At 51.3% G+C, this 22,600-nt stretch overlaps 16 protein-coding genes across 16 annotated transcripts; 8 read left to right on the forward strand and 8 right to left on the reverse strand.

Moving 5' to 3' along the window:
* Positions 1–674: 674 nt before the first annotated feature.
* Positions 675–1,839, forward strand: N7468_007291 (NAD(P)/FAD-dependent oxidoreductase; the record flags this gene model as incomplete). The annotated part of the gene is given in 3 exon segments (XM_058476587.1): positions 675–985; positions 1,000–1,204; positions 1,264–1,839. The coding sequence occupies 3 exon segments, from the start codon at positions 675–677 to the stop codon at positions 1,837–1,839; spliced, it is 1,092 nt and encodes a 363-aa protein (XP_058329477.1).
* Positions 1,840–2,589: 750 nt separating this feature from the next.
* Positions 2,590–3,712, forward strand: N7468_007292 (3-methyl-2-oxobutanoate hydroxymethyltransferase ECM31; the record flags this gene model as incomplete). The annotated part of the gene is made up of 3 exons (XM_058476588.1): positions 2,590–3,042; positions 3,094–3,264; positions 3,317–3,712. The coding sequence occupies 3 exons, from the start codon at positions 2,590–2,592 to the stop codon at positions 3,710–3,712; spliced, it is 1,020 nt and encodes a 339-aa protein (XP_058329478.1).
* A 98-nt stretch (positions 3,713–3,810) lies between these two features.
* On the reverse strand, positions 3,811–4,596 carry N7468_007293 (ubiquitin-like protein ATG12; the record flags this gene model as incomplete). Its single annotated transcript, XM_058476589.1, has 3 exons — positions 3,811–3,870; positions 3,920–4,119; positions 4,233–4,596. The coding sequence occupies 3 exons, from the start codon at positions 4,594–4,596 to the stop codon at positions 3,811–3,813; spliced, it is 624 nt and encodes a 207-aa protein (XP_058329479.1).
* A 1,563-nt stretch (positions 4,597–6,159) lies between these two features.
* N7468_007294 (E2 ubiquitin-conjugating protein UBC8) lies at positions 6,160–7,276 on the forward strand (the record flags this gene model as incomplete). Its single annotated transcript, XM_058476590.1, has 8 exons — positions 6,160–6,192; positions 6,238–6,273; positions 6,356–6,358; positions 6,497–6,570; positions 6,637–6,674; positions 6,726–6,840; positions 6,896–7,077; positions 7,140–7,276. 8 exons carry the CDS (start codon positions 6,160–6,162, stop codon positions 7,274–7,276), a joined length of 618 nt encoding a protein of 205 aa, XP_058329480.1.
* A 786-nt stretch (positions 7,277–8,062) lies between these two features.
* On the reverse strand, positions 8,063–8,750 carry N7468_007295 (LAMTOR1/MEH1 family protein; the record flags this gene model as incomplete). The annotated part of the gene is made up of 3 exons (XM_058476591.1): positions 8,063–8,351; positions 8,422–8,573; positions 8,700–8,750. The coding sequence occupies 3 exons, from the start codon at positions 8,748–8,750 to the stop codon at positions 8,063–8,065; spliced, it is 492 nt and encodes a 163-aa protein (XP_058329481.1).
* Positions 8,751–8,823: 73 nt separating this feature from the next.
* Positions 8,824–9,024, reverse strand: N7468_007296 (uncharacterized protein; the record flags this gene model as incomplete). Its single annotated transcript, XM_058476592.1, has 1 exon — positions 8,824–9,024. One exon carries the CDS (start codon positions 9,022–9,024, stop codon positions 8,824–8,826), a length of 201 nt encoding a protein of 66 aa, XP_058329482.1.
* Positions 9,025–9,128: 104 nt separating this feature from the next.
* Positions 9,129–10,152, forward strand: N7468_007297 (DUF2011 domain-containing protein; the record flags this gene model as incomplete). Its single annotated transcript, XM_058476593.1, has 3 exons — positions 9,129–9,154; positions 9,205–9,760; positions 9,814–10,152. The coding sequence occupies 3 exons, from the start codon at positions 9,129–9,131 to the stop codon at positions 10,150–10,152; spliced, it is 921 nt and encodes a 306-aa protein (XP_058329483.1).
* Positions 10,153–10,672: 520 nt separating this feature from the next.
* N7468_007298 (uncharacterized protein) lies at positions 10,673–11,120 on the forward strand (the record flags this gene model as incomplete). The annotated part of the gene is made up of 2 exons (XM_058476594.1): positions 10,673–10,685; positions 10,732–11,120. 2 exons carry the CDS (start codon positions 10,673–10,675, stop codon positions 11,118–11,120), a joined length of 402 nt encoding a protein of 133 aa, XP_058329484.1.
* A 469-nt stretch (positions 11,121–11,589) lies between these two features.
* Positions 11,590–12,803, reverse strand: N7468_007299 (uncharacterized protein; the record flags this gene model as incomplete). The annotated part of the gene is made up of 5 exons (XM_058476595.1): positions 11,590–11,648; positions 11,699–12,038; positions 12,094–12,150; positions 12,198–12,419; positions 12,471–12,803. 5 exons carry the CDS (start codon positions 12,801–12,803, stop codon positions 11,590–11,592), a joined length of 1,011 nt encoding a protein of 336 aa, XP_058329485.1.
* Positions 12,804–12,885: 82 nt separating this feature from the next.
* N7468_007300 (uncharacterized protein) lies at positions 12,886–13,167 on the reverse strand (the record flags this gene model as incomplete). Its single annotated transcript, XM_058476596.1, has 1 exon — positions 12,886–13,167. One exon carries the CDS (start codon positions 13,165–13,167, stop codon positions 12,886–12,888), a length of 282 nt encoding a protein of 93 aa, XP_058329486.1.
* Positions 13,168–14,075: 908 nt separating this feature from the next.
* N7468_007301 (mitochondrial 54S ribosomal protein uL6m) lies at positions 14,076–14,956 on the forward strand (the record flags this gene model as incomplete). Its single annotated transcript, XM_058476597.1, has 4 exons — positions 14,076–14,222; positions 14,279–14,342; positions 14,405–14,518; positions 14,583–14,956. 4 exons carry the CDS (start codon positions 14,076–14,078, stop codon positions 14,954–14,956), a joined length of 699 nt encoding a protein of 232 aa, XP_058329487.1.
* A 246-nt stretch (positions 14,957–15,202) lies between these two features.
* Positions 15,203–16,439, reverse strand: N7468_007302 (3'(2'),5'-bisphosphate nucleotidase; the record flags this gene model as incomplete). The annotated part of the gene is made up of 2 exons (XM_058476598.1): positions 15,203–16,340; positions 16,396–16,439. The coding sequence occupies 2 exons, from the start codon at positions 16,437–16,439 to the stop codon at positions 15,203–15,205; spliced, it is 1,182 nt and encodes a 393-aa protein (XP_058329488.1).
* Positions 16,440–17,114: 675 nt separating this feature from the next.
* N7468_007303 (LSB5 family protein) lies at positions 17,115–18,473 on the forward strand (the record flags this gene model as incomplete). Its single annotated transcript, XM_058476599.1, has 4 exons — positions 17,115–17,129; positions 17,199–17,350; positions 17,424–18,410; positions 18,461–18,473. 4 exons carry the CDS (start codon positions 17,115–17,117, stop codon positions 18,471–18,473), a joined length of 1,167 nt encoding a protein of 388 aa, XP_058329489.1.
* A 650-nt stretch (positions 18,474–19,123) lies between these two features.
* Positions 19,124–20,631, forward strand: N7468_007304 (C1 family peptidase; the record flags this gene model as incomplete). Its single annotated transcript, XM_058476600.1, has 2 exons — positions 19,124–19,264; positions 19,333–20,631. Coding segments are annotated over 2 exons (1,440 nt in total), but the record flags the coding sequence as incomplete, so codon positions are not given.
* A 181-nt stretch (positions 20,632–20,812) lies between these two features.
* On the reverse strand, positions 20,813–21,172 carry N7468_007305 (uncharacterized protein; the record flags this gene model as incomplete). The annotated part of the gene is made up of 1 exon (XM_058476601.1): positions 20,813–21,172. One exon carries the CDS (start codon positions 21,170–21,172, stop codon positions 20,813–20,815), a length of 360 nt encoding a protein of 119 aa, XP_058329491.1.
* Positions 21,173–21,248: 76 nt separating this feature from the next.
* Positions 21,249–22,485, reverse strand: N7468_007306 (CocE/NonD family hydrolase; the record flags this gene model as incomplete). The annotated part of the gene is made up of 2 exons (XM_058476602.1): positions 21,249–21,906; positions 21,974–22,485. The coding sequence occupies 2 exons, from the start codon at positions 22,483–22,485 to the stop codon at positions 21,249–21,251; spliced, it is 1,170 nt and encodes a 389-aa protein (XP_058329492.1).
* Positions 22,486–22,600: the final 115 nt, after the last annotated feature.

Here is a 22,600-nt window from a genome sequence, read left to right on the forward strand (position 1 = left end):
GCTACTAGTAGCAGTAAAATAGCTCCTAGCCCAACAAGCATCTCTCTTCCTTAGAAATAAAGGACCAACCATTCCCTCCACGATTCCATAATCACAACATCTTCCCAAGGTCCTACTACGCTAGAACTAGTAGCGGAATTCTACTTGATTGGCTAGCCGTGCGCTAATACGCTAGATTCGTGCAGTCTAAGTTATAGCGTAAAGGGGGCTTGTAAAGCTTTCCTCTAAGCTCCCGTCTTGTGTCCATTTTCCGCGAGGAGCGTACAGCCTTGCGATTGGCTGGCAGCTGCGGCTCCTGCTGCGTTACCCCTTCTGATTGGCCAATTCTAAATCTTACCGATCTACTTGCGCTTTCCTTCGTCCCAGGCTGTCTAGCGGAGTGAAGTTGGCGCGATGGTATGAATTTCTCAGCAGATACTAAATACGAGGAATTGCTTATTGATCTGTAGCTATCCCCTCCGCAGTTTATATTCCTCCGAAAATTGTTCGACTTCGGTCATGTATATAATGAGCAATTCCCGCCTATGAAATGATTCGGAGCAGAGCAGAAAATCATACTCCTACCTCAATCCGTGAAACTACCGACAGAGAAAAAGCATTTCCTTCCTAGTATCTGCTTGGCAGCTTAGTCTCCTACCTGGATCTGAAGATTGGACACTACCCTGTGATCAATCATGACAAACATAGTGATACTTGGCGGCTCGATTACTGGAATCTCGACCGCCCACCGCATCCTCAAGGGCGCCCCCAAAGCTGGTCTCTCTGTAAAGGTTACGCTTGTTACCCCGAACACACACTTCTTCTGGAACATCGCCTCTCCCCGAGGAATCATTGCCGGTCAGTATACGGACGACAAGTGTTTCCTGCCAATTGAGACAGGGTTCAAGCAGTACAATGCTTCTCAGTTTGAATTTGTCCTCGGCCTCGCCGAGGCCGTTGACTTTGATGCACACAGTGTCCGGATTTCCAACGGAAGAACTATCAAGTATGATCATCTAGTTCTCTCGCAACTGGCGCAAGCGCAACGGCCAATTTACCATTCAAAAACCTGGGCACCACGGAAGCGACCAAAGATGCGCTGCACATTCTTCAAGGGCGTGTGCAAAAGGCCAAAACAGTTGTTATTGGGGGTTCCGGTGCAACTGGGGTGGAGGTCGCAGGTGAAATCGCATTCGAGTATAAGAATCAGAAGAAAGTCACTCTCGTAAGTTCCATGCTTTGGTCGTGTTCGAGTTGCAGCTCCCGCTAATCCTTGCTTCACAGATTTCCAGTGGCCCTATCATCCTTGAACAGACCATTCCCAAGGTTTCCCAGACTGCTGCAAAAATTCTCAAGAGTTTGGACGTGAACATCAAATACAACAGCAAGGTTACGAGCACGACCGAAACAGCGGATGGCGGTCAGGAGCTTACTCTTTCAAACGGGGAGAAGTTCACTGCTGATCTGTATATCCCTACATTCGGACTGATCCCCAACACTTCCTACCTTAATGACAGATATCTGAACTCCAAGGGGTTCGTTATTGTCAACGACTACTTGAAAGTCAAAGGCGTCGACGATGTATGGGCTATCGGAGATGTTTCGGACCACGAGCGCCCCCAGTTCATGTTCGCGGACTCACAATCTGCCCATTTGGTGAAGAACCTCTTGCTCGTACTCCAGAGGAGGAAACCGCTCCTACACAAGGTCGCTAGCCCGGCAATGGGGCTCCAGATTGGCCGCAAGAAGGGCACAGGGCATATGGGGAACTTCAAGCTTCCTGGCTTTCTAGTCTCGCTTCTGAGAAAGGATCTCTTCCTAGAGATCATGCCAGGAATTGTTGATGGATCGAAGTTTTGACCGTTGTTGCTACTCTTTAGGTGTGATTCTGGTATTGTTGAACCTTGCGCTCCTCGGCCCCAAACATTGTGATATCCTGAGCCTTTACAGATGCCTGTGGATCATGCTGTTGAGCTAACTAATTAATTTCAAATATTAATAATCGAAGTCCTTTTGTTACAAATATGGTGTACGCAGTCATCTTAGAGGACTAGGTGCATGGCGGAAATGTCATTCGGACCGCGCTAACATCAAGTAGTAGAAGCGTACTGGAAGCTGCGGGCGCATACCACAACGGGCCTCGGCATGCGGCCACAAACTACGCGGAATGTACAATCATGCCCCAGAGCTGCCGCCGCCGCGAACAGCCGAGCCCCACCTCCACTTTGAACGGCCTCAGCTCTTCTTTCTTTTTTCCCTCTGGAGACTCTCATCTACGCAGCATATCGAAGCACGTTGGCCCCGGACAAATGGATGTTGCTCAAGATAAATCAGCTTCATTGCAGACTTGAAACAATTCGTTCTCCATTTCAAAGCTTCTACATCCCCGCAAAGCTGGTGGCGCGTGCGGAGCTGCCTCGGGCTATGGAACTGTGATTTCATTGCCACCGTGAATGACCACCTATCCTTCTTCCAGAAGTAAAGCTGTACATAGCAAGGGACCTGCAATTTCTGGACAAAGACTGGTTACGGTCGATTCAAAGCCAAACAGGGTGATTGCACCACCTCCGCAGATTGTTACAACTTCGCCCGCTCCCCGCCCCCGCAATCATGCCTGCAGGGACACTGCGGCCGTCGCGATCGATCTCGATCGCGCGACGTCCCCTTACTACAAATATATCGACCGTTGCTCGTCGGAGTCCATGCAATAGCTATCTTAAAATCGACGCCCTTCCTCACGTTTCCGCCCCCTCTCTTCTACTCCCGTACTCCCAAGTCCGCCACAGCTCCCACAGCCCGCCAGATGCCACCCACAATGGGCGCAAAAAGGTCACTCTCCAAACAATCCGGAACCTATATCGGAAAGGAGAGCCGATAACCATGCTGACAGCCCACGACTTCCCAAGCGCGCATGCAGCTGAAATCGCCGGGATCGAAATCGTGTTGGTCGGGGATAGCTTGGGGATGGTGGCCATGGGACTGGAGGACACGACAGAGATGGTGCTTGACGAGATGATTTTGCACTGCCGGAGCGTATCCCGGGGTGCTAAAAGTGCTTTCATTGTAAGTGGATCGTCTCCAACGGCTGTTAACGAGGTATTGACATATGGTTAGGTTGGCGATTTACCAATGGGCTCGTTCGAGATCAGCCCCGAACAAGCGGTCGGATCGGCGCTGCGTCTTATGAAGGAAGGTCGAGTACACGGGGTGAAAATTGAAGGAGGAGAGGAGCTCGGTCCGACCATCAAGCGGATTACACAGGTTGGGATTCCGGTGGTTGGCCACGTAGGCTTAACGCCGCAACGCCAAAACGCGCTCTGGAGGGTTTCGCGTTCAGGGCAAAACCGTCAAGAGCGCAACGAAAATTCTCCGTGACGCGCTGGTCATGCAGGAAGCCGGTGTCTCCATGTTTGTGCTTGAGGCCTTGCCGCCAGAAGTCGCCACCCTCATCACCAAGAAGCTCAGTGTGCCAACGATCGGTATTGGCGCGGGTAACGGGTGCTCAGGGCAGGTTCTGGTGCAGATTGACATGACGGGGAATTTCCAGCCTGGACGATTCGTCCCAAAATTCGCTAAGCAATATGCCGATGTCTGGGGCGAAGCCACGCGTGGAATTACTCAGTATCGGGAAGAAGTGAAGAGCCGGGCCTTTCCATCTCCAGAGTACACATATCCAGTGTCACAGGAAGAGCTGGCAAAGATTGAGAAGGCCTTCAGCGAATTTCAGGAATAACGATTGCATCAAGGCGATTGGGTATTACGTTTTGATCTAAGACCGAGGGTCATCTGTACATAGTCTCATTAGTTCATGATATCTCAGGCTATGTCTGCCTAGCCGAATGCCGGCGTCATCGAATAAGCGACGATCAACTGATCATCAGTTTTGAAACACTGCTAGGGGTTAGAACCGTATGTGCTGATATCGAAAGAAAAACCTTACTCTCCAGAGACCCCCAACCCCCTCATCGAGACCAGGCGCAAATACGCTATTGACGTAGCAGAAAACAGAATCGGTGTCTTTGCAGTCGAGTTTCTTGCGGAGGAACTTGACTACGGTCTCAAACTTTTGAGAAGCGCTGATCTTGAATACCCGATTCTTGAGTATTGGCGCCGATGGCAAAGGTTGAAAGCGTACGGTCACTGGACAGAGTTAAGACGGCTCCTCCATAGAAAATACAGAACCCACACAGTCTGCCAGGCTGGCAGTACCGTGCATGCGTCAAAAGCTGGTCCTGGGAGACGGGTCCTCGTACCTTTACCAGAATCAATAGCTTCAACGTCAGCAAGCGCCTGATGGGCATCACGGGGCAGCCCACTCAGCATGACCGACGCAGTCATGTTCATAGGCAGGTCGGCGCCATGTTCATCGTCTGGGATTGGATTATCGGCCATTTTGGGGGCTGGCTGTCGTGGTGGAGTGTGGAGTGTATGAGTTAGTTGAGGTTTGGGTCCGCTTTGGTGGGGGGTTGTTGCCCGGGCCGTTCGGGGAGGACAAGGGCGGATCAACTCTGCCAGATAGAAGTCAAATAAGCATTTGCGTCTATTTTCTAACTCCAAGGCATTGACGGAAGATTCTGCAGAACCAATATTCAGACTGAACTTGCCAATATTGTCCAGGCCTATCCTGTTTTATCCATGTCTTGAGGGGCACGCTGTCCAGCATGAGATGCGTCATGTATGTACACGGGTGGCTGGGGCCTGGATTGGTCTCGGTACCTTGCATGAGACCAGCAGGGCATATCTAAGTAGTGGCAAGCGCGTGTTGGGGGCCTGGATGCCAACGGTTTCAATTTAGTGCTTAGGGGATCCACAACCTGTGCACGATTTCAAAAAGGCCGGAGAGAGTTGGGAAAGGGAAGAAAGGAAAAGAAGAGAAAGTTTTGATAGTATCTAGGGGAAAACCTGGGGAACTTGATCCCTGGTGGATATTAACCTATTCAGGCGTCAGGTTTCGTGACTGAGCGGCAGATTTTACAATTGGGTGGTGGTACAGGGCTAGAGGCTAGGCTAGGACGGTTAGGGAGTTGTGAAAGAGAAAGAGAAAAGAAAGAGAAAAGAAAGAGAAAATCTTTGTTAGTATCTGGCGAAAAAATCTGAAAATTATTGATCCTGGTGAATATAATCTAATTCTGGTGTCAAAATTTGTAACTGGGTGGCAGTCTTTGCAGCTTTAGTATGTAGGCTAGGCAAATTATCGGCTCGTGATGCTACCAGTATTAATGACACAGAATCATAATATCTTATAGTGGGAGTGGTCTCGCGAGCCCTTGTCGACTATTGATGTCATTTTATATGACTGCCGATCTGTAAATAGACCCGCGCGAATTCTGAACATCGTCAATCTCTATAGAAGCATCCACCAGCAAAACGAGCCTTATTCCTACTTCCAACTGCTGGCAAGCGGCTTGAAGGGTGCAGTTAAGCATAAACAGTAGATATAAATGCATCCCCAGGGTTCGACTACCTTGCGCTCCATTTGGTCACCAAGTCTTGACGAGCTGAATTAATCCATAGGCCTATCAAGCCCTCCACGAAGCCCACCATCGGTGGACAGCCGACAACTATGGCGCAAGTTTATGCCGCGGCCTAATCTGGCGGCCATAGCTCTGCTGGTTATCTCGGGCGAGCTCCGGACTTGCATTGTACTCTGAAGTCGAGATTCAGCAAGATATTTTCGGATTTGCCGGGTTCTGAATTAGGGGAATGAAATCTAGGTATAATATACAGCTCATAATAAGCAGCCCAATATAGTTTAATAGTGTCAAATTGGGGTTTGCCTTTTAACAACCTTGGAAGCTGAAAAGCGAACGTGACATCCGACAGTTCCATGGGTTGCCCCCCCCCTATCACCAAACTAGTACGGCTGAGTCATCCAGCGATCATTCAACTGTCGCCCCTCTTCTGGCGTTCTTCTTTCCTGTTCACTTCCTGGCAGTGGTAATCCTTGAATTCGAATTCGCTTAGCTTCATTTGCACCGACACGCGTTAAAGACCTTCGCTTTCCCCGACTCGGTCATTTTGTCGCCGACTGCCTTCCCCACTCTCCTAAGCAGCTATTTCCCGGTGACCTCATCCATCAACTGGGGAGAGCTACATCGATCAACTCCGAGAACTCGCCACGCGCACTAGGTTATTCGACCTTAAGCAGGGCCTTTTTACCTACAGTTATCAGCCGCCATCATGAGTAGCCCAAAACGAAGAATTGAAACCGATGTACGTATCTCTCGCATTCGAGATAAGCTATCAATGACCCCGCAGGTGCTAACCAGCTTTGTCTTCCGTGCAGGTTATGAAGTATGTGCCTGAGCGAACGACCAAATCCAGCCAAGAATCTTCCAGGCATTAATCAAGAATCGACTTGCTAACTACGCTACAGGATGTACGCTCGTCCCCGTTCCTGTTTAGTCTCCGTTCAGGCACATGCAGCAATGCCCAACAATCGCCTTTCCCACCAGTTTCCCAAAAGCTCAGGAATTTGGACTGACCATGGTTGATAGGCTGATGAGCGACTATGAAGTCACTCTGGTCAATGACAACAGTAAGGCGACCAAATCACACACTGGAGTCAGCACACGCTAACAACGATCTAGTGTATGTCGCTAGGGACAATGCTCTCAGACTGATCGGACACAATTGCTAATTCACGATGGATTCTAGGCAAGAGTTCTACGTCCGTTTCAAGGGCCCAGAAGAGAGTATGTTTGGCATGCTTGTAGGACAGATTGCATTATTCTAACAGCGTCTAGCACCATTCACTGGTGGCCACTGGAAGATCCACGTCGAACTACCCGATCAATATCCATACAAGAGCCCGAGCATCGGGTTTGTGAACCGCATCTTTCATCCCAACATTGATGAACTGTACGAAACTTCACACCATCAACGACATTGCACTGCTGACAGTATCGCTCAACAGCTCCGGCTCCGTTTGCCTCGACGTGATCAACCAAACCTGGTCTCCCATGTATGACATGATCAATATCTTCGAGGTCTTTCTCCCACAGCTTCTCCGCTACCCTAACCCCTCCGATCCATTGAATGGCGAGGCTGCGGCCTTGATGATGCGTGAGCCAAAAGCTTACGAAGCGAAAGTGAAGGGTATGTGCTCTACGACCCAGTATCCAAGGATTCCCCCGAAAAAGTTGGCTAATTGTATCCAGAATACGTATCCAAGTATGCCAGCAAAGAGGCCGTTGACGAGGCGGGCGAAGACACCGAGTCCGAAGACGAGCTCAGCTCAGCCGGTAGCTATGAATCAGGTGGCGAGGAGCCTGCCGGGGCTATGGACGATGTCTGAGGCCTCCTCACCTTTTCGCCTCTTATGAGGTATTCCGTCCGCCTGCGTGAACATGTTGCATTCTACAGTTTTCCCCCATATTCCCCGACACTGGACCAGCGGGCGTTTTTTCATTTGCGGTGTTCTCAACTTCTCTTCTCTTGATAGTTCTCTTTTTTTTTCATCTTGTGATTCTCTTTTTTTGCATCTTCGCTTGGTACCCTGGTATGCTTTGGTTTCACACTGTTAGTCATGGCCGGCAAGCTCGGGTTTTTCAATTGCATTCTATTACATTTGGTTCTCCCTGGCCATGGAAGGACGGGCTACACATTTGCGTAGGGCGAATTGAGCGTTGGGAAAATTTCGCTTGTGTAAATTGGAGTATCGCATCCGATGTACAGGTCTAAGTAATACTTCAAACAACCGAGTCATAAACTAGGAGACGACCAGTAATGGCCACAAAAGATATGCAGAAGCACATATGACAACGAAACAGAAAATCCATGAGCACCAGAAAACAGAAGACAGATAAGAAGATTCGAGTAGAGGGCCTGCACCATGGGTATTAACAGGTCAAGGAAAAAAAGATACAAGAGAGTGGCAGGAGATATATGCAACAGAGTCGACCCGTGGACTGGAGAATCAGTCAACGCACCGCAAAACAGGACATACGGACCGGTGCAGCGGAGACTTGAAAAGCAGCTTTATCCCCCAACGATGATTCTTTCTTCGACGCATTTTTATTTCATAGAAAACATCACCTTCGTGCGACAAAGCGTTATCCCACGATGTATCTGTAGCTAAGATCTAATTGACCTTGAGAACTCCGAATACATCGCGGCCGCCATGTGCATCGGCATTCATGTTGGGACGTGAGCGCTTTTTGTTCGGATTGACCACCACTTCGCTCCAATGCTTTGGTACGGTTCCGCTGGAGGTCGGGCGGCTGCCCTGCGACGTGCGATCCGAGGTCACGGTTAAATGAGTGGTGTCTCCCTCTGGTGTGGGCGATCTGGACGCCGAAACGTTGGTGTGGAGAGTGGCTTGAGGTTGGAGATGAGGCTGTGGTTGCAGAGACCAGATGTCGATCACGGAGCTAGAAAAGATAAAACATTAAAACACGGCCATCATTTCGTGGAGGCTATTCTGAGAACGAAGGCACTCACTCCGACGTGCGTTGGCAGATGGCATCCAGCGCTTCTCTTTCGCGACGGACGTATTCCGGATCCGGCTGGTTGGCCTGTTGGGCTTGGTTTAATGCACCATAGCCATAGCTAGCCTGGTAGGGGTCCTCTTCTAGGAGACGAGAAGACTCGGGCTTGAGAATAAGTATGTTAGAATACAAGCTTTGAGGTACAGGAGCCCGCCTTTCCCGCATGACATTCCTGCGCTGCGCATCGAAGATCATGCCCGGATGCACAGGCTAAAGACGACCGGGACTCACCTCTGGGGCCTCACGGCGGTTGCCACCCAGACAGGAGGCACAGACACCCATCTATGGCGTCGATTCGAGGAGCCGATTTAGAGGAGCACGTTGTTATGGGCACGAGGCCTCAACCCAGCCACAATTATCGATGCAGGAGTGGAGCCCCGTCCCCTTGCCAGGGTGGGACAGAAGGCACGGTAATCAGACAGAAGGTGTGAGAAGAGGCCAGAGGGTATGCGAAAGAATATGAGAGGTCAAAAGTGGTGTGAAAGACGAGGGTAAAGGCTGCGAGGACCTTTGCGAGATCCTTTGGAAGTGAGGTAGGGGAGCCCGTGCGGGTCATCGATAAGGCCGTGGCCGCAGCCGTGGAAACTACTGCGTACGGCTTGGCCGCCTTTTTTTCCTTTTGCTCCGCACCCAAGTTGCTCTCCTGTGCCACCGCGCAACATGTTTGATCTGCCCAGTGCGAAGCGGTACGTTCGATTCTCTCTGCGACATTATAATTGCTAATGTATACTGTCAGGGTCCGTCGCGACGAAGTGCGCTCCACCGAATCGTCTCGTTCTGCATCGCCGGTCGATGAATCCGACTTTCAAGATGCCCATGCTCGATTGGGAAAGCTCCTGAACCTCGATGGATTGCTGCAAGAAGATGGATCATCAAAGGGTGCGACAGATGCCCCGCCCCCAACGTCCGATGAGAAGGAAGACGAAGAGCAAGAGTTCGAGTTCCGACTGTTCAGTGCGCCTGCCAAACCAAAAGACTCTATACCTTCTCGAGAGGACGCTGCAGACCAGCCCGCAAGCAAGAAGCCTACAGGGGATGAGAAGAAAGAGCCCTCTGGGACACAGAAGCTTCGCATCCGTCTACGGTCCCCCACTCCCGGCGCAGGAGGCTCTGAGGGACGCTTTGTAAAGTCGTTCCGCGGATGGCAATATTACTTCTCTACCCCATCACTATATGACCCGAAAGAAAAGAATGTCAGCACTGAACAGTATGAAAGTGAAAGAAGACGCCAATTTGAAGATATGGCCATCACTGGTGAACATGTCTTGGGTCTACCCAAAAGCCAGCCATGGGTAAGTGATAGCCGTTACAGATTTCAGTCAATCATGTTCTGACTGTCCGATAGCCCGGCTGCAACCTGCCATGGCGGGTCATTCATTTGAAACGCCATCAGACCAAATTACCTCCCAAGTCTACGGACGTTCCCGTTTACGTAGTCGAGGGTGCACTGCCCTCCAAATCGCCAAAAACTCGCAAAAAGCCCGGTAAAAAGCGGCGAGTGCAGCTCCGAAAGCGCCAGGCTGCCGCAATAGCAGCTCAAGTGGAAGAGGCCGAAAAGCGCACCCGCAAGAATCGTGAACGCAAGATGAAGAGACGGCAGAAAGCGCGTGAGCAAAAAGCAGCCGCCGGTGGTGGAGACGTGGCTATTGCGGATGCAGACAACTCATCGGCTGGGGAAGATTGAATCGAGTCTGCTGAGAAGCACAGGGTGTCTAAAAATGATACCCTGAATGAACCCGATGGATTTGCATCTACAATGGCTATCTTGCGTATGAAATCCAAGAAGTCCAGCACTCGTATCGAGAATGAGAACGGCGCAACAATCTTCCCCTTTCCGAACTACGAAAAGTGTGGGTTCCACAGGGGTCCAGACGCAGAAGAAGAAATTGCGTTTCATCCCGGATGACAGCTTTTGTAGTTAGCGCCAGCATAGCCACTCAAGCTGCCAAGACCGAGATAACGGCGGGGACGGCACTTGACAGGAGAACGTGGGCCCAATGGGCCCCAACGTCATTTACAAGCCCCTGAACATCCAGAGCACTGGCCAGGATCGAAATTACTTTAAATAAGAACTCCCCTGCCTAGCTTGTCTACGTGCTTGTTCGATTAAATTTGATGTTTGCGTCGTAGCTCTTTCCGTCTGGATTTCCTCATTATACTCTACCCGACCTCGTGTGGAAAACAACCCCGTCAATCTTCTCAAAATGCCTGGTGTTCGTGAGTTAACCAGCCTATCTGGTCGTCATGCTCTAATAATTCTTAGCCCCCAATGCGCTCAGTCAGATGAAGAAAGGCCTGAAGAGTCTCTTCTCACGGAAGAAGAAAGGCGCCAAGAAGCAGCAGGAGCCCCAGGAAAACTCTCAGACTACAGCGGCTCCAGCAGCAGCGGCGCCAACAGCAGCAGCTTCTACAGCTCTTGCCCCGGCCAAGGCCGATGAACAGCCAGCCGCTACTGCGCCAGCGGAACCCACTGTCACTACACAGCCTGCTGCCCCTACTGAGCCTACCGCTGCTCCTGAGCATGCCGCCACTGAGCCTGCTGCTACTGCTGAGCCTACTACCACTGCTGGGCCTGTAACCACCGCGCAGTCAGCTCCGGCCCCTCAACCGGCTGCTACTGCCCAATCAGATGCCGCTGCCCCTGCTTCATAGGAAATGCCGTTGGTAAGCTAGCTCTATCCGAACCCTAATTGTTTTATCTGCCCACCCACTGACAAAGAAATAGATGCCGCCGAACAGGATCAACTGTCCGATATGACGTGCTTTGGGGCTGTATCGATATCTTTGGAGCGATCGCCTCCACCACCAGCCCCTTTTTGACAATAGAGGGAGTGCCAGCAAAGTTTCCCAGCGGACTGAGCACAACCGATCGAATGTTTCTCTCTATACCCAATACGCGGAAATACTATTCATAGTGGACCTAGGAATCGAATTTTGTTGCGTTCAGCGAGTTCATATCACGAGAGAATAATCCTAGTACACTTGTAAAGAAGAAGTCCAATATAAATGCAGATTGAAGCACCAGAGGCATATGGGTATAATTTCTGACTCCGAGCCGGAGATGAGAACGCTAAAATGCAAATGTCGGCAAAGAATGAGAAATATCCAAGAAGATATAAAACTAATGATGGGGGATAATAGCACCCAGGTACGGCAAGATTGCTCTCGCGATCCAGTGACCTTGACAAAACTTAGCTTCTAGTTGTGATCAAGCGATTTTAAATACCCACCGACGAAAGTAAAAAGAATCCCAGTCGCGACAATCGGGCTGCGACTAGCAGTGATGGTGATAACTATGATAAAACAGAGTGTCCAAGTGTTGAACCCCCCGATGCGAAAATCAGGCAATCGCTGAGCCTTTAGAGCGGCATCTTCGAGAATGGAATGGAGATGCGCTGCCGCCATTGACGTCTGCTCGACCAGTTCTTGAGAGATCTTCGCGGTCGCTTGAAGCTCTCCCTGTGTTTTTGCATGGGCGATAAGAGCATCAGCTTGTAGTTTTTGAGCCTTATGTAGATCTTGGGCCTTTTCTTCGGACTTCTTCATGTCTTGATTAACCGCTTTGAGTCGCTTTGGAAACTGTTAGGCTATTCAACATGAAGGGCGAATGCGGGTATGTATATACCTCTGCAACTTTGGCCTCTCGTTCCGAGACTTCATTTAGTCGACTGCCAAGCCATTCCTGTTTGAATCAGTCAACAGCTCATTTGGTTCGGATAGAGGACCCACCAGAGAGTTATTAAATTCGTGCATGGCCTGGAATATCATGACAAGGTCTCTGCTTAGCAAAGACTCGAGGGATCGGCGAAGCCCCAATGTTAAATCCTGGTGCGCGAGAGAATTTTCTTGTTGCACCTGAAACAGCTCCTTGCTCAGACCGATTGCGTCTTTATGTATTTCTCCGAGTGAGCTTTTTAGGCTGTGGACTTGGGAAGTGATGTTGTGGACATTCTACCGCATGGTTAGCAAAGAGCGATAAATAACCAGTGGAGGGCTATAGACCTTTTCAAGAGCGGCCATATCCTTTCCCATAACGCTCAAAGATGAGGTAATACCACTGAAAGCAGAGCGAACGCCCACTTGAACATCGTGTAAAATTTTGCTGAATGTATCTTGAAAGGTAGACTGGCTCTTTTCTATACTAGCCGTCAACTGTTGCTGTAATTGGTGGACAGCTTTTAAGAAAGCCTCATTCTGCTGAGACTCCATTGCAGCATTTCGCAACGCCATTCGAAGCCCTTCATTGAGCTTGAAATTACTGTCGACGATTGAACGGTGAAGATTGAGCAACTCGTCTTTTTCCATTTCCACTCGGGATGCCTGGCAAATGACCATCGCGTTCTGTTTATTGTTGCTGTAAGATATCCACCATTGTGCCCGTGACTCCAGGGCTTTCAAGCATGGCTCCAGAACCTCTCTAGGGGAAGATGTCGGTGCCCGTGTCAGGCACAATTGTCTTGGCGCCGAAGCCAAGGATACGTTTCGGTGGAGTCTGGGACATTGTTAGAGGAAGGCATGAAGAAGGAACCGTTGCACCAGCTCCTTCCAGCTCGCAGATTGCCAGTCGTGCTGCGTATACAGATCGAATGGTATCAAGCCTCTCATTCGCCTCGGGGTCTGTGGCCTCCTCCCCTAAGGCTTTGCATCGTTTCACCAGCCGTACTGCAGCAATTCGATTGCATGATGGGGCAGACTCCATTGAAGTTAGAAGGTCAGTTGCCTCCTTAAAGATTTCATTTTGCTGTTGATTCAGCACCAGCTGTGGCGAAGCATTCCTGTCCGATGGAGCTGTCAAGGCGGCTTTCCCAACGCGGGTTAGTAATGAACCTCTCGTGATAAATATTCTAATATGCTTACAGCTCCCAGATACGTCAAATAACTTCGAATGAGCAAGCGTGCACAGGAAAATTAGAGTGACGGTGAGGTGGCGATGTTTGATGAGCACCTTCATGGTGTCCAGTACTCATGACCTTCCTAGTCGTGATAGGAAGAAGTGTGGACTCTGAGTCTCTGGTTCCGATTAGCCAAATAGAGAGCATCGATATGAAGAAAAAGGAAATGTCAGTAGCACTCTGTGGGCTGATTTAAATACGGTTCAGGGTGTGGTACATGGAAGTGAGAGAACTCGTGAGGAAGAGAGATCAGTTGTTCCATCTTGGTGGAATCACATTTTGTCTGATTGAAGTAGACTCGAAGATAACCCGCCAGTCACCTCTGCTCTCTCTAACACGGACGGTATTGATCGATTACGGCCGTTTTGAGCCCGCTGGAAATAGCATCAAAAGCAACAAATCTTCCGAACAAAGTTCTCCAGCTTTCCAGACAAACGAAGCTGGAGTAATTAGTTGCTGGAAATCTTAAAATAGTTGCACAAATTGACAAGTCTGGTCTTTGAGAGTTTAAGTGAACCATACCAGATTCTTTCTGTCCCAGGCGCTCATTCATTTAGAATGAATACAATCTGGTTGGTTCAATATAGTACATGGAGACCTAGACGCCCGACAAACCAGGCATCAAAACTGTCCCATATCACGTGCCGCTAACCCGATGGGGCCGCTGCATCTCCGACAAAATCATCGAGACTGACGCAGTCAACAACCCATCGCAATGTCATTCTTGTCCCAGCGCTGCGCCCGGCAGCTTCTCCGGGAATCAGGCCCTCGAGGCTCACTACCGCTTTTCCTCACCCCGGCATTTCCCCCGCACGTACCCAATGCTTCTCGACCACCGCTCCGACGCAATCCCGTGTCGGAGGTGCTCCCGTCTCCGTACCATCGGAGGTGACATTGAACCTCATTGACCTCCCCAAGAGCCTGGTCCGAACGCGTGGAAAGGATGTGCCGAAGCTTGCTGCTCAAATTAAGGGGCCCAAGGGTATGCGATACTCAATGCTGCGGAATCGCGAATGCGATGGCCTGACACTAATATTCCGGCAGGCGAAATGTCTCTTGAAATCCCCTCATTTCTGACCATCGACCATGATACTGCTACTCAAAAGGCTACTCTTTCCGTTCAGGATGTTGAGGTTCCCCATCAGCGTGCCATGTGGGGTATGTCTGGCGTTGCTTCCTCGCATATGGAATTTAGGTCTTGCTAATCAACCAATTCCTATAGGTACTATCCGTGCTCTTCTGCAAAATCACGTTACCGGTGTCTCTGAAGGCCATATCTGTATCTTGAGTCTTGTCGGTGTCGGTTACAGAGCTACTATCGAGGACACCGCTACTACCGTCGAACCGACATACCCTGGTCAAAAGTTCGTTTCCTTAAAGGTGGGATTCTCGCACCCGATTGAGCTCGGAATTCCCGAGGGTGTCACTGCCAGTACTCCCCAGCCAACCCGCATCCTCCTCGAGAGTGTCGACAAGCGCAAAGTAACACATTTCGCTGCTGAGATCCGCGAGTGGAGGCGGCCAGAGCCTTACAAGGGCAAGGGTATCTTCGTCAACGGAGAGACCATCAAGCTCAAGGCGAAGAAGATCAAATAGACTATGGGAGCTGGTGTTTGGCCACGTTGGGACATTTGCATTCTTGGTTCCATGTATTCTATATTTTCCTTTATCCTCTGTAGGCATATATGTACTTTTTGGTTTTCATCTCATTTGTAAGAGGGAGGGGTATCCCAAAATACTTCGCACGCATCAAGCGTGATATTTCAAAGGTTTTCAAATCTGGCCCCTACCAGAGCGGACCTTGTCATCATAATAGCGAATCCTCATAGAGCAATACTTTTTTTACAGCTTCAAAACAGCCTTGACGGCACCAATGACCTCGTCCTGGATAGCCTTGGGAGCAGCGACAACACCCTTGTTGGCAGCCAAGGTCCGGCCCTTGCTGAAGTCCAATCGTGCGCCGTAGATATCGGTAACCTGGCCACCTGCCTCACGGACAAGAATGTCACCGGCAGCGTGGTCCCAGATCTTCTCCTGGTAGTCCTTCTTCACAGGCAGACGGAGGTAAATGTCACCAGCGCCACGGGCAATGGAACAGTACTTAGCCTGCGAGTCGAGACGGACACTAGCGTTGGTGATTCCAAGACGCTGGGCGACAGCAGCGTTGTCACCTTGGGAGGAGTGCGCAGCCTCGACGCCCTCACAGAAGACGGCCTGAGTGATATCAGGTACAGGGCGCATGGAGATAGGCTTACTGGGAGCCAGAACGCCGCTGGTGAGAGGACGGCTGGTGGCACCCTCGCCCAGAACCGCGGAGAACAGAACACCGTTGCCGGAGGTCGCACTCTGTTGGGCACCGGTGTTGGAGTCAATGGGAGCGGTGTCATCGATCGGCAGGTTGGGAGTGCCAATCGCTCCAACCTTGACATCACCGTCGACAATCAGACCCAGGCAGACGGCATACTGGCCGCCGCGGAGGAAGCCCTTGGTGCCGTCAACAGGGTCAAGGGCCCAGATACGGCCCTTCGGCCCACCAGGGCTGTTACCCTGGTCAATGGCATCCAGCATGCTCTCCTCACTGGCCAGAGGCCCGCCGAGCAGGCTGTCGCTTTCGGCATCGTCCAGCTTGATGTCCTTGACCAGACGCCAGATCTCGGCACTCAGGTCTTTGTCTTGCCGCAGGGAGCTCGCCTCCTCCTCGCCGACGACCTCGTCGTTGGGGAAGTTCTTGCGGATGGCCTGAATGATCAATGCCTGGGCGCCGAAGTCGCCAATTGTGACGGGGGACTTGTCGTCCTTGGAGACGGTGCCCTTGGCCTTTTCGAAGAAGACCTTCTGGGTGAGAATGCTCGCACGCTGAACAGCGAGTTCGGCGATGAAGCGCTCTTGTTGGTAGGACATGGTGGCGGTATGGAGAGGGGCAGATTGAGGGGATGTAGAAGCGAAGGAGGGGGAGTAGTAGGGCGAGACGGGAGCGGGTCTTGAGAGCCACGCTGAGTGCCAGAATGAAGGTGGAGACCACAAGGAAGCGGGACAGGACGCGTAGATAGGGCCGCGGGGAGGGCACAGTCGTAGTCATACGAGCCCACGCCAGAGGGGATCGTATCAAGGATCAGGACGACGACGATCAATTACAGAGTGCTTTGAGACTCGAGGACCAAGTAGTGCGTATCGAATCCTCCGCTTCGTGACTGCGTATTTCCGGTCTTCCCCGCCCTAGTCCCAATTGAGCTATAATGTACATATCCTTATCTAAGGCTTGGCAGTACTAACTACGAGTCTTGATAGTGTTGTCTAGCTACGCATAGGTAGTGTTTAGGACAGAAAGTACCGTTGCACTAATTTTCTGGATTGTCTATGTGTGGCATCAAACACTGGAGCTCCGTCGGACTGCTGTTTGGGCCATACTGAGAGTGTGGCTCAGGTGGGAACAAAACGGCTGATCGTCCGTCTGTGCCAAGGCGCTGCCTTTCAACGTCACCACTTCTCTTCTTCCAGTTGGGATTCGGGCTGTCGTGCTCTAGCGGCGGGCGAAACGAACACGCGATCTAGCTGTTGTATTCCCTACGGTTATACCCTTAAAACACCGTCGGCCGTTATCCATTGCGGGGTTACCAAGGAGCGCACGTGGGTGGTGTGGGTGACTGATTCCAGGTTAGTCACGAATCCCAAAGCCCCGAGAGAGGTACGGGACTTTGCCTTTATCCTGATATAGAAATCTCATGAAGAATCGTGCATCGCCGGCTTGTACATCATGTTTCAGTCTCAAGTAAGTCATCGCCGGTCCTCGCGCACGATCGACTCCTGCGAGCGATGCTGATTCCGTCCCGCCTCGCAGAAACCATACACGGCAGTGACCGTCCAAATCGAGGTCTTGACCAGTGAACAATATGAAGTGGACGACTCAGCGGGTATCGTAGACTTGACAGAGGCGATTCTTATTCAGGCTACTGGCCCAACAGAAGCCAGCCGGGCTCTGCGCAAGAAGTTGTGAGTGGTCGCATGATTCGTAGGATCGCACCGAGTCAGGGGGAAACGGCATTTCTGATCCGATAAATTCTAGGAAATACGGAAACGTGCATCGCCAATTACGGGCACTCACCATCCTCGATTTTCTCATCCAGAATGCAGGCGAGCGTTTCCTGCGCGAATTCGCCGATGAGCCCCTGCTTGAACGCCTGCGAATTGCCGGTACAGACCCCATCTCCGATCCCCAGGTCAAGCAGAAATGTAAAGTGCTTTTTGGTCAATGGGCCGCGACGTACAAGGACACGCCTGGAATGGCGAAGATCACGGCCCTATACAAGCAACTGCCCAAGCGCAAGCAGCCCGCCACCCAAGCCAAGGCGAAGGTCCTCCGTGAGGACTCCAGCAACTTCAACGAGCCTATGGGCCACTCGGTCTCGATCTCTGCCGGTGGGGGGCCACCCACCCCTCTGACAAATCCTGTCAAGAAACCCAAGAAGGATAAGAAGGCAAAGCGGGCGTCAACAATGTCTGTGAGCCGGAGTTTCAACCTGGAGAAGGAGCGCCCTGAAATCCTGCAATGCATTGCTTCCTCCTCGGTTGCTAGTACCAATTTGTTGAATGCGCTGAAGCTTGTTAATCGTGAAACGACCCGGGTTAGCGAAGATGCGGAATGTATCAACCGATTTGAGAAGTGCAAGAAGCTTCGCCACCAAGTTTTACGATACATTCAGCATATTGAGAGCGAGGAATTCCTGGGTGGACTAATCCACGCCAACGAAGAGTTGGTGACGGGCTTGATGGCTTTCGAGGTGTTGGATAAGAGTGTGGACTACGACAGCGACAGTGAGGATGATGTCCTGGGCGGGAACTGGAGATCCAAGGCTGAAATTGAGGATGAGATGGGCCAGAGTTTCAATGGGCTCTCCGTGAACCCGCCTAGGCCCCCTCGGCCAGGTGCCTCCGCAACCCGAATACTGGAGAGTGAAAGCGAATCGGAGCCAGAGGATGACGACGACGATAACCCGTTTGGCGACCGCAATGCCATCAAGACCCCTGGCGTCGAACGCACCGGATATTCCTGGTAGGCTCGTTACTCTGTCTAGCTTACGCACTGGCTAACATTACATTTAGGAAGGAAGTTTGATACGCCTCCCACTTATTGCAGCGTGTGACATTCGTTTTTCAGACCTTATACCCTCCTTGCAATGGGCGAACGCCTGCGTGGCTTTATTGTTCATAAAGTTTCAAATGATCCCTAGAAGCGAATGACCTGTATCTTTTAGCTGAGGCTTTGCTACTCGCAGCACTAGTTGTTTCGAGTCATTGCAATGGGGCCCCTTTGGGTAGGACGGGACTACATGTGGACACAAGGTTCTCGTGATCTCGTCACTGGACAGAATGGATCACTACATTGTGAACAACATTCAAGCTCGGCATATCATGAAGCTTCACAGAAATTCAAATTATAACGATACGCGGTCAGATATCGCCGTGAATACGCAACGTAGAACGGAGATGTCACATTCGTGCGAGATAACACCATCCTACCCGCACGGCCGAGTACCTTCGGCGCATGATAAGCGGCCATGCTCCCGAGCTTTGAGCTCCCAGTCCCTATTTATCTTCCCAAACGTCCACTGCACACTGTTTTTCATTCTCTCGTAAGCTTGAAGATGGGGTCCTCGCAGTCTAAGCCAGTCGGTCCTGCCGACAGACGGCTCCCCAACAAGATGGGCATTATCGAAGCAAGCACGATTAAGCAAGACTCTTATGAATCCCGTAAGTACTTGAGAGGATGTGTTTTGGCCCTACTGTATCGATTCTGACAGTGATAATTGGGAAGCTCCTCCGCCATATAATGTCCAAGAGTTGATCCCGTCTCTGACGACACCTCGGCTGAGCAGCTGGCGTAAGACCCTCCTCAGCGATGCGAAGGTAACGTATTGTACAAGCGCAAAGGATCAAGTAAGCTCAGTATACTAACTATGAGGCTACGTATGCAGAACCGGCTTGCTATCTCAAGTTTTGCCAGCGAGTCATATACGAAGACTCTCACCAGCCAGGCCGCTCTGAATGCAGACCAGCAGATATTCAATCTCGCAGTGCCACTAGAAGGCACACCGATCACGAACCAGCGCTCTTCTGGCCGTTGTTGGCTATTTGCCTCGACAAATATCTTCCGCGTCCCCATCATCAAAGCATACCAGCTGCACGACTTTGAGCTCAGTCAGGCCTACCTCTTCTACTGGGACAAGATCGAGAAGTCGAACTACTTCTTCGAGCAGGTCATTGCAACCGCTGGTGAAGATATCTCTAGTCGCCTGGTCCAAAAGCTTTACTCAGACCCAGTCTCCGATGGAGGCCAATGGGACATGGTCGCGAACCTGGTACACAAATACGGATTGGTGCCACAGGCTCTCTACCCCGATGCATACCACGCACAGAACAGTGCGAAGATGAACTGGCTGTTGACAGCAAAGCTGCGAGAACAGGCCTTGGTTCTACGTCGCCTGGCAGCTGATGGAGAAACAAATGCCCTAGCTTCCAAGAAGGAGCAGTTCCTGCAAGAAATCCACTCAATCGTCACTCTTCTTCTGGGTCCTCCCCCTAGCCCGGATGAGCCTTTCGTCTGGCAATACAAGGATAGCAACGGTAAGGCTCATGAGGTGCGGAAGACTCCGGTCGAATTTGCCCAGCAGGCGATTCAGTTATCTTCGTCGGCACGTTCTCGCTCGTCCGTATCGCCTGGGGAACTTTTCAGTCTGGTCAACGACCCGCGCCATGAGTACAAGCAGCTTCTCACTATTGATAAACTGGGCAATGTGGTTGAGGGACACCCAATCCGATATGTAAATGTAGATATTCAGACCCTGAAGAACGCAATCATTGCGATGCTCAAGGCAGGACACCCTGTTTTCTTCGGCTGCGATGTCGGAAAATTCTCCGATAATGGCACGGGTGTTATGGATACCGAGATCATTGACCTTGCTCTTGGATTCAATACGAAGCTCGGACTGAGTAAGGCCGAACGGATTGAGACCGGTGAATCGTCCATGACACATGCCATGGTTATCACGGCTGTACACCTCGAGGATGGAAAACCGGTTAGATGGCGTGTGCAGAACTCTTGGGGTGAGACAGCCGGTGACAAGGGTTGGTTCGTCATGACAGACCGGTGGCTCGATGAATATGTTTTCCAGGCAGTTGTTGATCCAAAGTTCGTTCCCGCAGAGGTGCGAGATATTCTTAAACAGACCCCGAAGGTGCTGCCTCGATGGGACCCTATGGGTGTGCTTGCATAAGAGGTGGGACAAGATTTCTTGGGGGGAGGTCTACATATTTTTACAATTCATTGCCTTTATCTAATCGTAAGCTTTCAGAGTGTTAAGAGTGTTTAGTATTCATCAATCTAGCCAGTATATTCAAAATCTAAGATGAGATAATATCCTATTGTAACATAGATCAATACATTCCTGGACACCCTCAAGCGTCGACTTGAACCGGAAGCACCAACTCTGACAACCCACCTGCCACAGTGATGGTGTGCTTTTGCGGAACGACCTTATCACTGCGCACGCGGTCCTCAGAAGTGCCCAGGCACCGAGCATACATGGGGAACGCCCCTCCAGCAACGATAAGACGAATCCGGGTCCCGGCTCGGAAAGTATGCGCACAGTCGTGTAGCTCAAGGCTGATGGGCTGTGACTGGTCGCGCAAGGGATCAAGTGCCTTATAGACCTGCGTGATGTTATGGGATACCCCATTAGTATCAACCTCGCTGAGTCGGACGAACAAATCTGCATATGGCGGGTCACTAGAATGAGTGAACTGGATTCTTGGCATGCCGAAGACTTTGACGTCCTCTGTGAGGAGCTCGCTCGTGAAGATCTGCACGTCGTCCCTTGTTGCATAAGCGCTATCATCCACTTTCCCGCCAGTCATCATTGGGCCCCCCTAAAGCAGGAGTGGGTGACAAGGGATCAAAGACGAATGATAAAGATCGAGCATCCTCTGCCGGCTGGTCTGGGCCAAGCGTTCCATTGGGCTGTAAGTAGAAGGTCTGTGGCGTTGTAGCGGGAGGCCAACTTGGCATCGGTGTCCATTCTTCGGCGCCCGTGACATAGATGTGGGCAGGAGCTGTGCTGTATTTGCCTGACTTGGCCAGGTGCTCGGAGAAGAACTCCAGGAGTTCACGCATACTATACAGGCCGGATGCCTGGGTGTGCGTCCAGGGACCAACGATGAGCTTCACGTCGACGCCGCGCTCGTGGAGCCGTTTATATTGCGCCATCGACTGTGTGAAGAAGGGATCGTACCATCCGCTGATTAGCAAGATGGGAATATTGACCCGCTCAAGAGAGTCATGATGTCGAACGGCAGTCCAGTACTCGTCATCAAGGTTGGGGTGATCGAGGTAGTCGAACAGCCAGGGCGCTTTCCTTTCACTGAAGTACTTTTCAAGGCTTGAATACAGCGGCAAGCTTGCAATCGTTTCAGTCAGCGGTGAGCGCCCCCCGAGAAACCTGAGACCAGGGATATGCGAAGCGTTGCTGAGAATGCTTTTCTTCTCATCCCGTCTCAGACATCAGGTCGCTCCAGCCAACACGATCCAGACCAAAGCAGCCAGTTCCCCATACATGGAACGCCTGGTCGTGGGGCGCAACCATGATAGCAGCCGCGACACAGTCTTCCGGCGGGTCGCGGAGAAACGCCCACTGGCTGTAGCCAAGATAGGATGCACCAGCTGTAGCAAACGTTCCGGGGTACCAGGGCTGTTGGCGCATCCAGACCACGATATCTTGGCTATCAGACTGCTCCGCTCGACCGGGCCAGAATTCACCCCCAGATCCATAGGTACCTCTGGTACTCACAAAGAGGACCTTGAATCCTCGGGCGGCAAAGACGCGAGCATTAACAAAAGCTATCCCCGCATCGCGGCCATAGCAGCACTGAACCATGATAAGGCCGGCTGCATCTTGGCCCTCGGGGAGTTGGGGCAGATAGAGATCCGCGGCCAGCTCTACTCCATCTCTCATGGGGACCCGGACGGCTTGTGTTGTGTAGCCGCATTTCTCTGGAGGGAGATTCAGAAATCGTGAGCCCAGGTAGTCAAGTCCAGCGGAGAGAAAGCCGCGGGGAGTTGGTTCCTCTGCCATCTTGGAGGCCGGCAAAGGGGGTGTTGCACGGGGAATATATCTTTAACCCTAACAGGTCATCACTAGTAGGGGTGGGTGATGTATCTTGTAGCCGATCGCAGAATAGTCCGATTCA

The sequence above is a fragment of the Penicillium chermesinum genome (genome assembly GCF_028974085.1).
Source record: "Penicillium chermesinum strain IBT 19713 chromosome Unknown utg000005l:1.0-4115287.0:1.0-4118363.0, whole genome shotgun sequence".
NCBI lineage: Eukaryota > Fungi > Ascomycota > Eurotiomycetes > Eurotiales > Aspergillaceae > Penicillium > Penicillium chermesinum.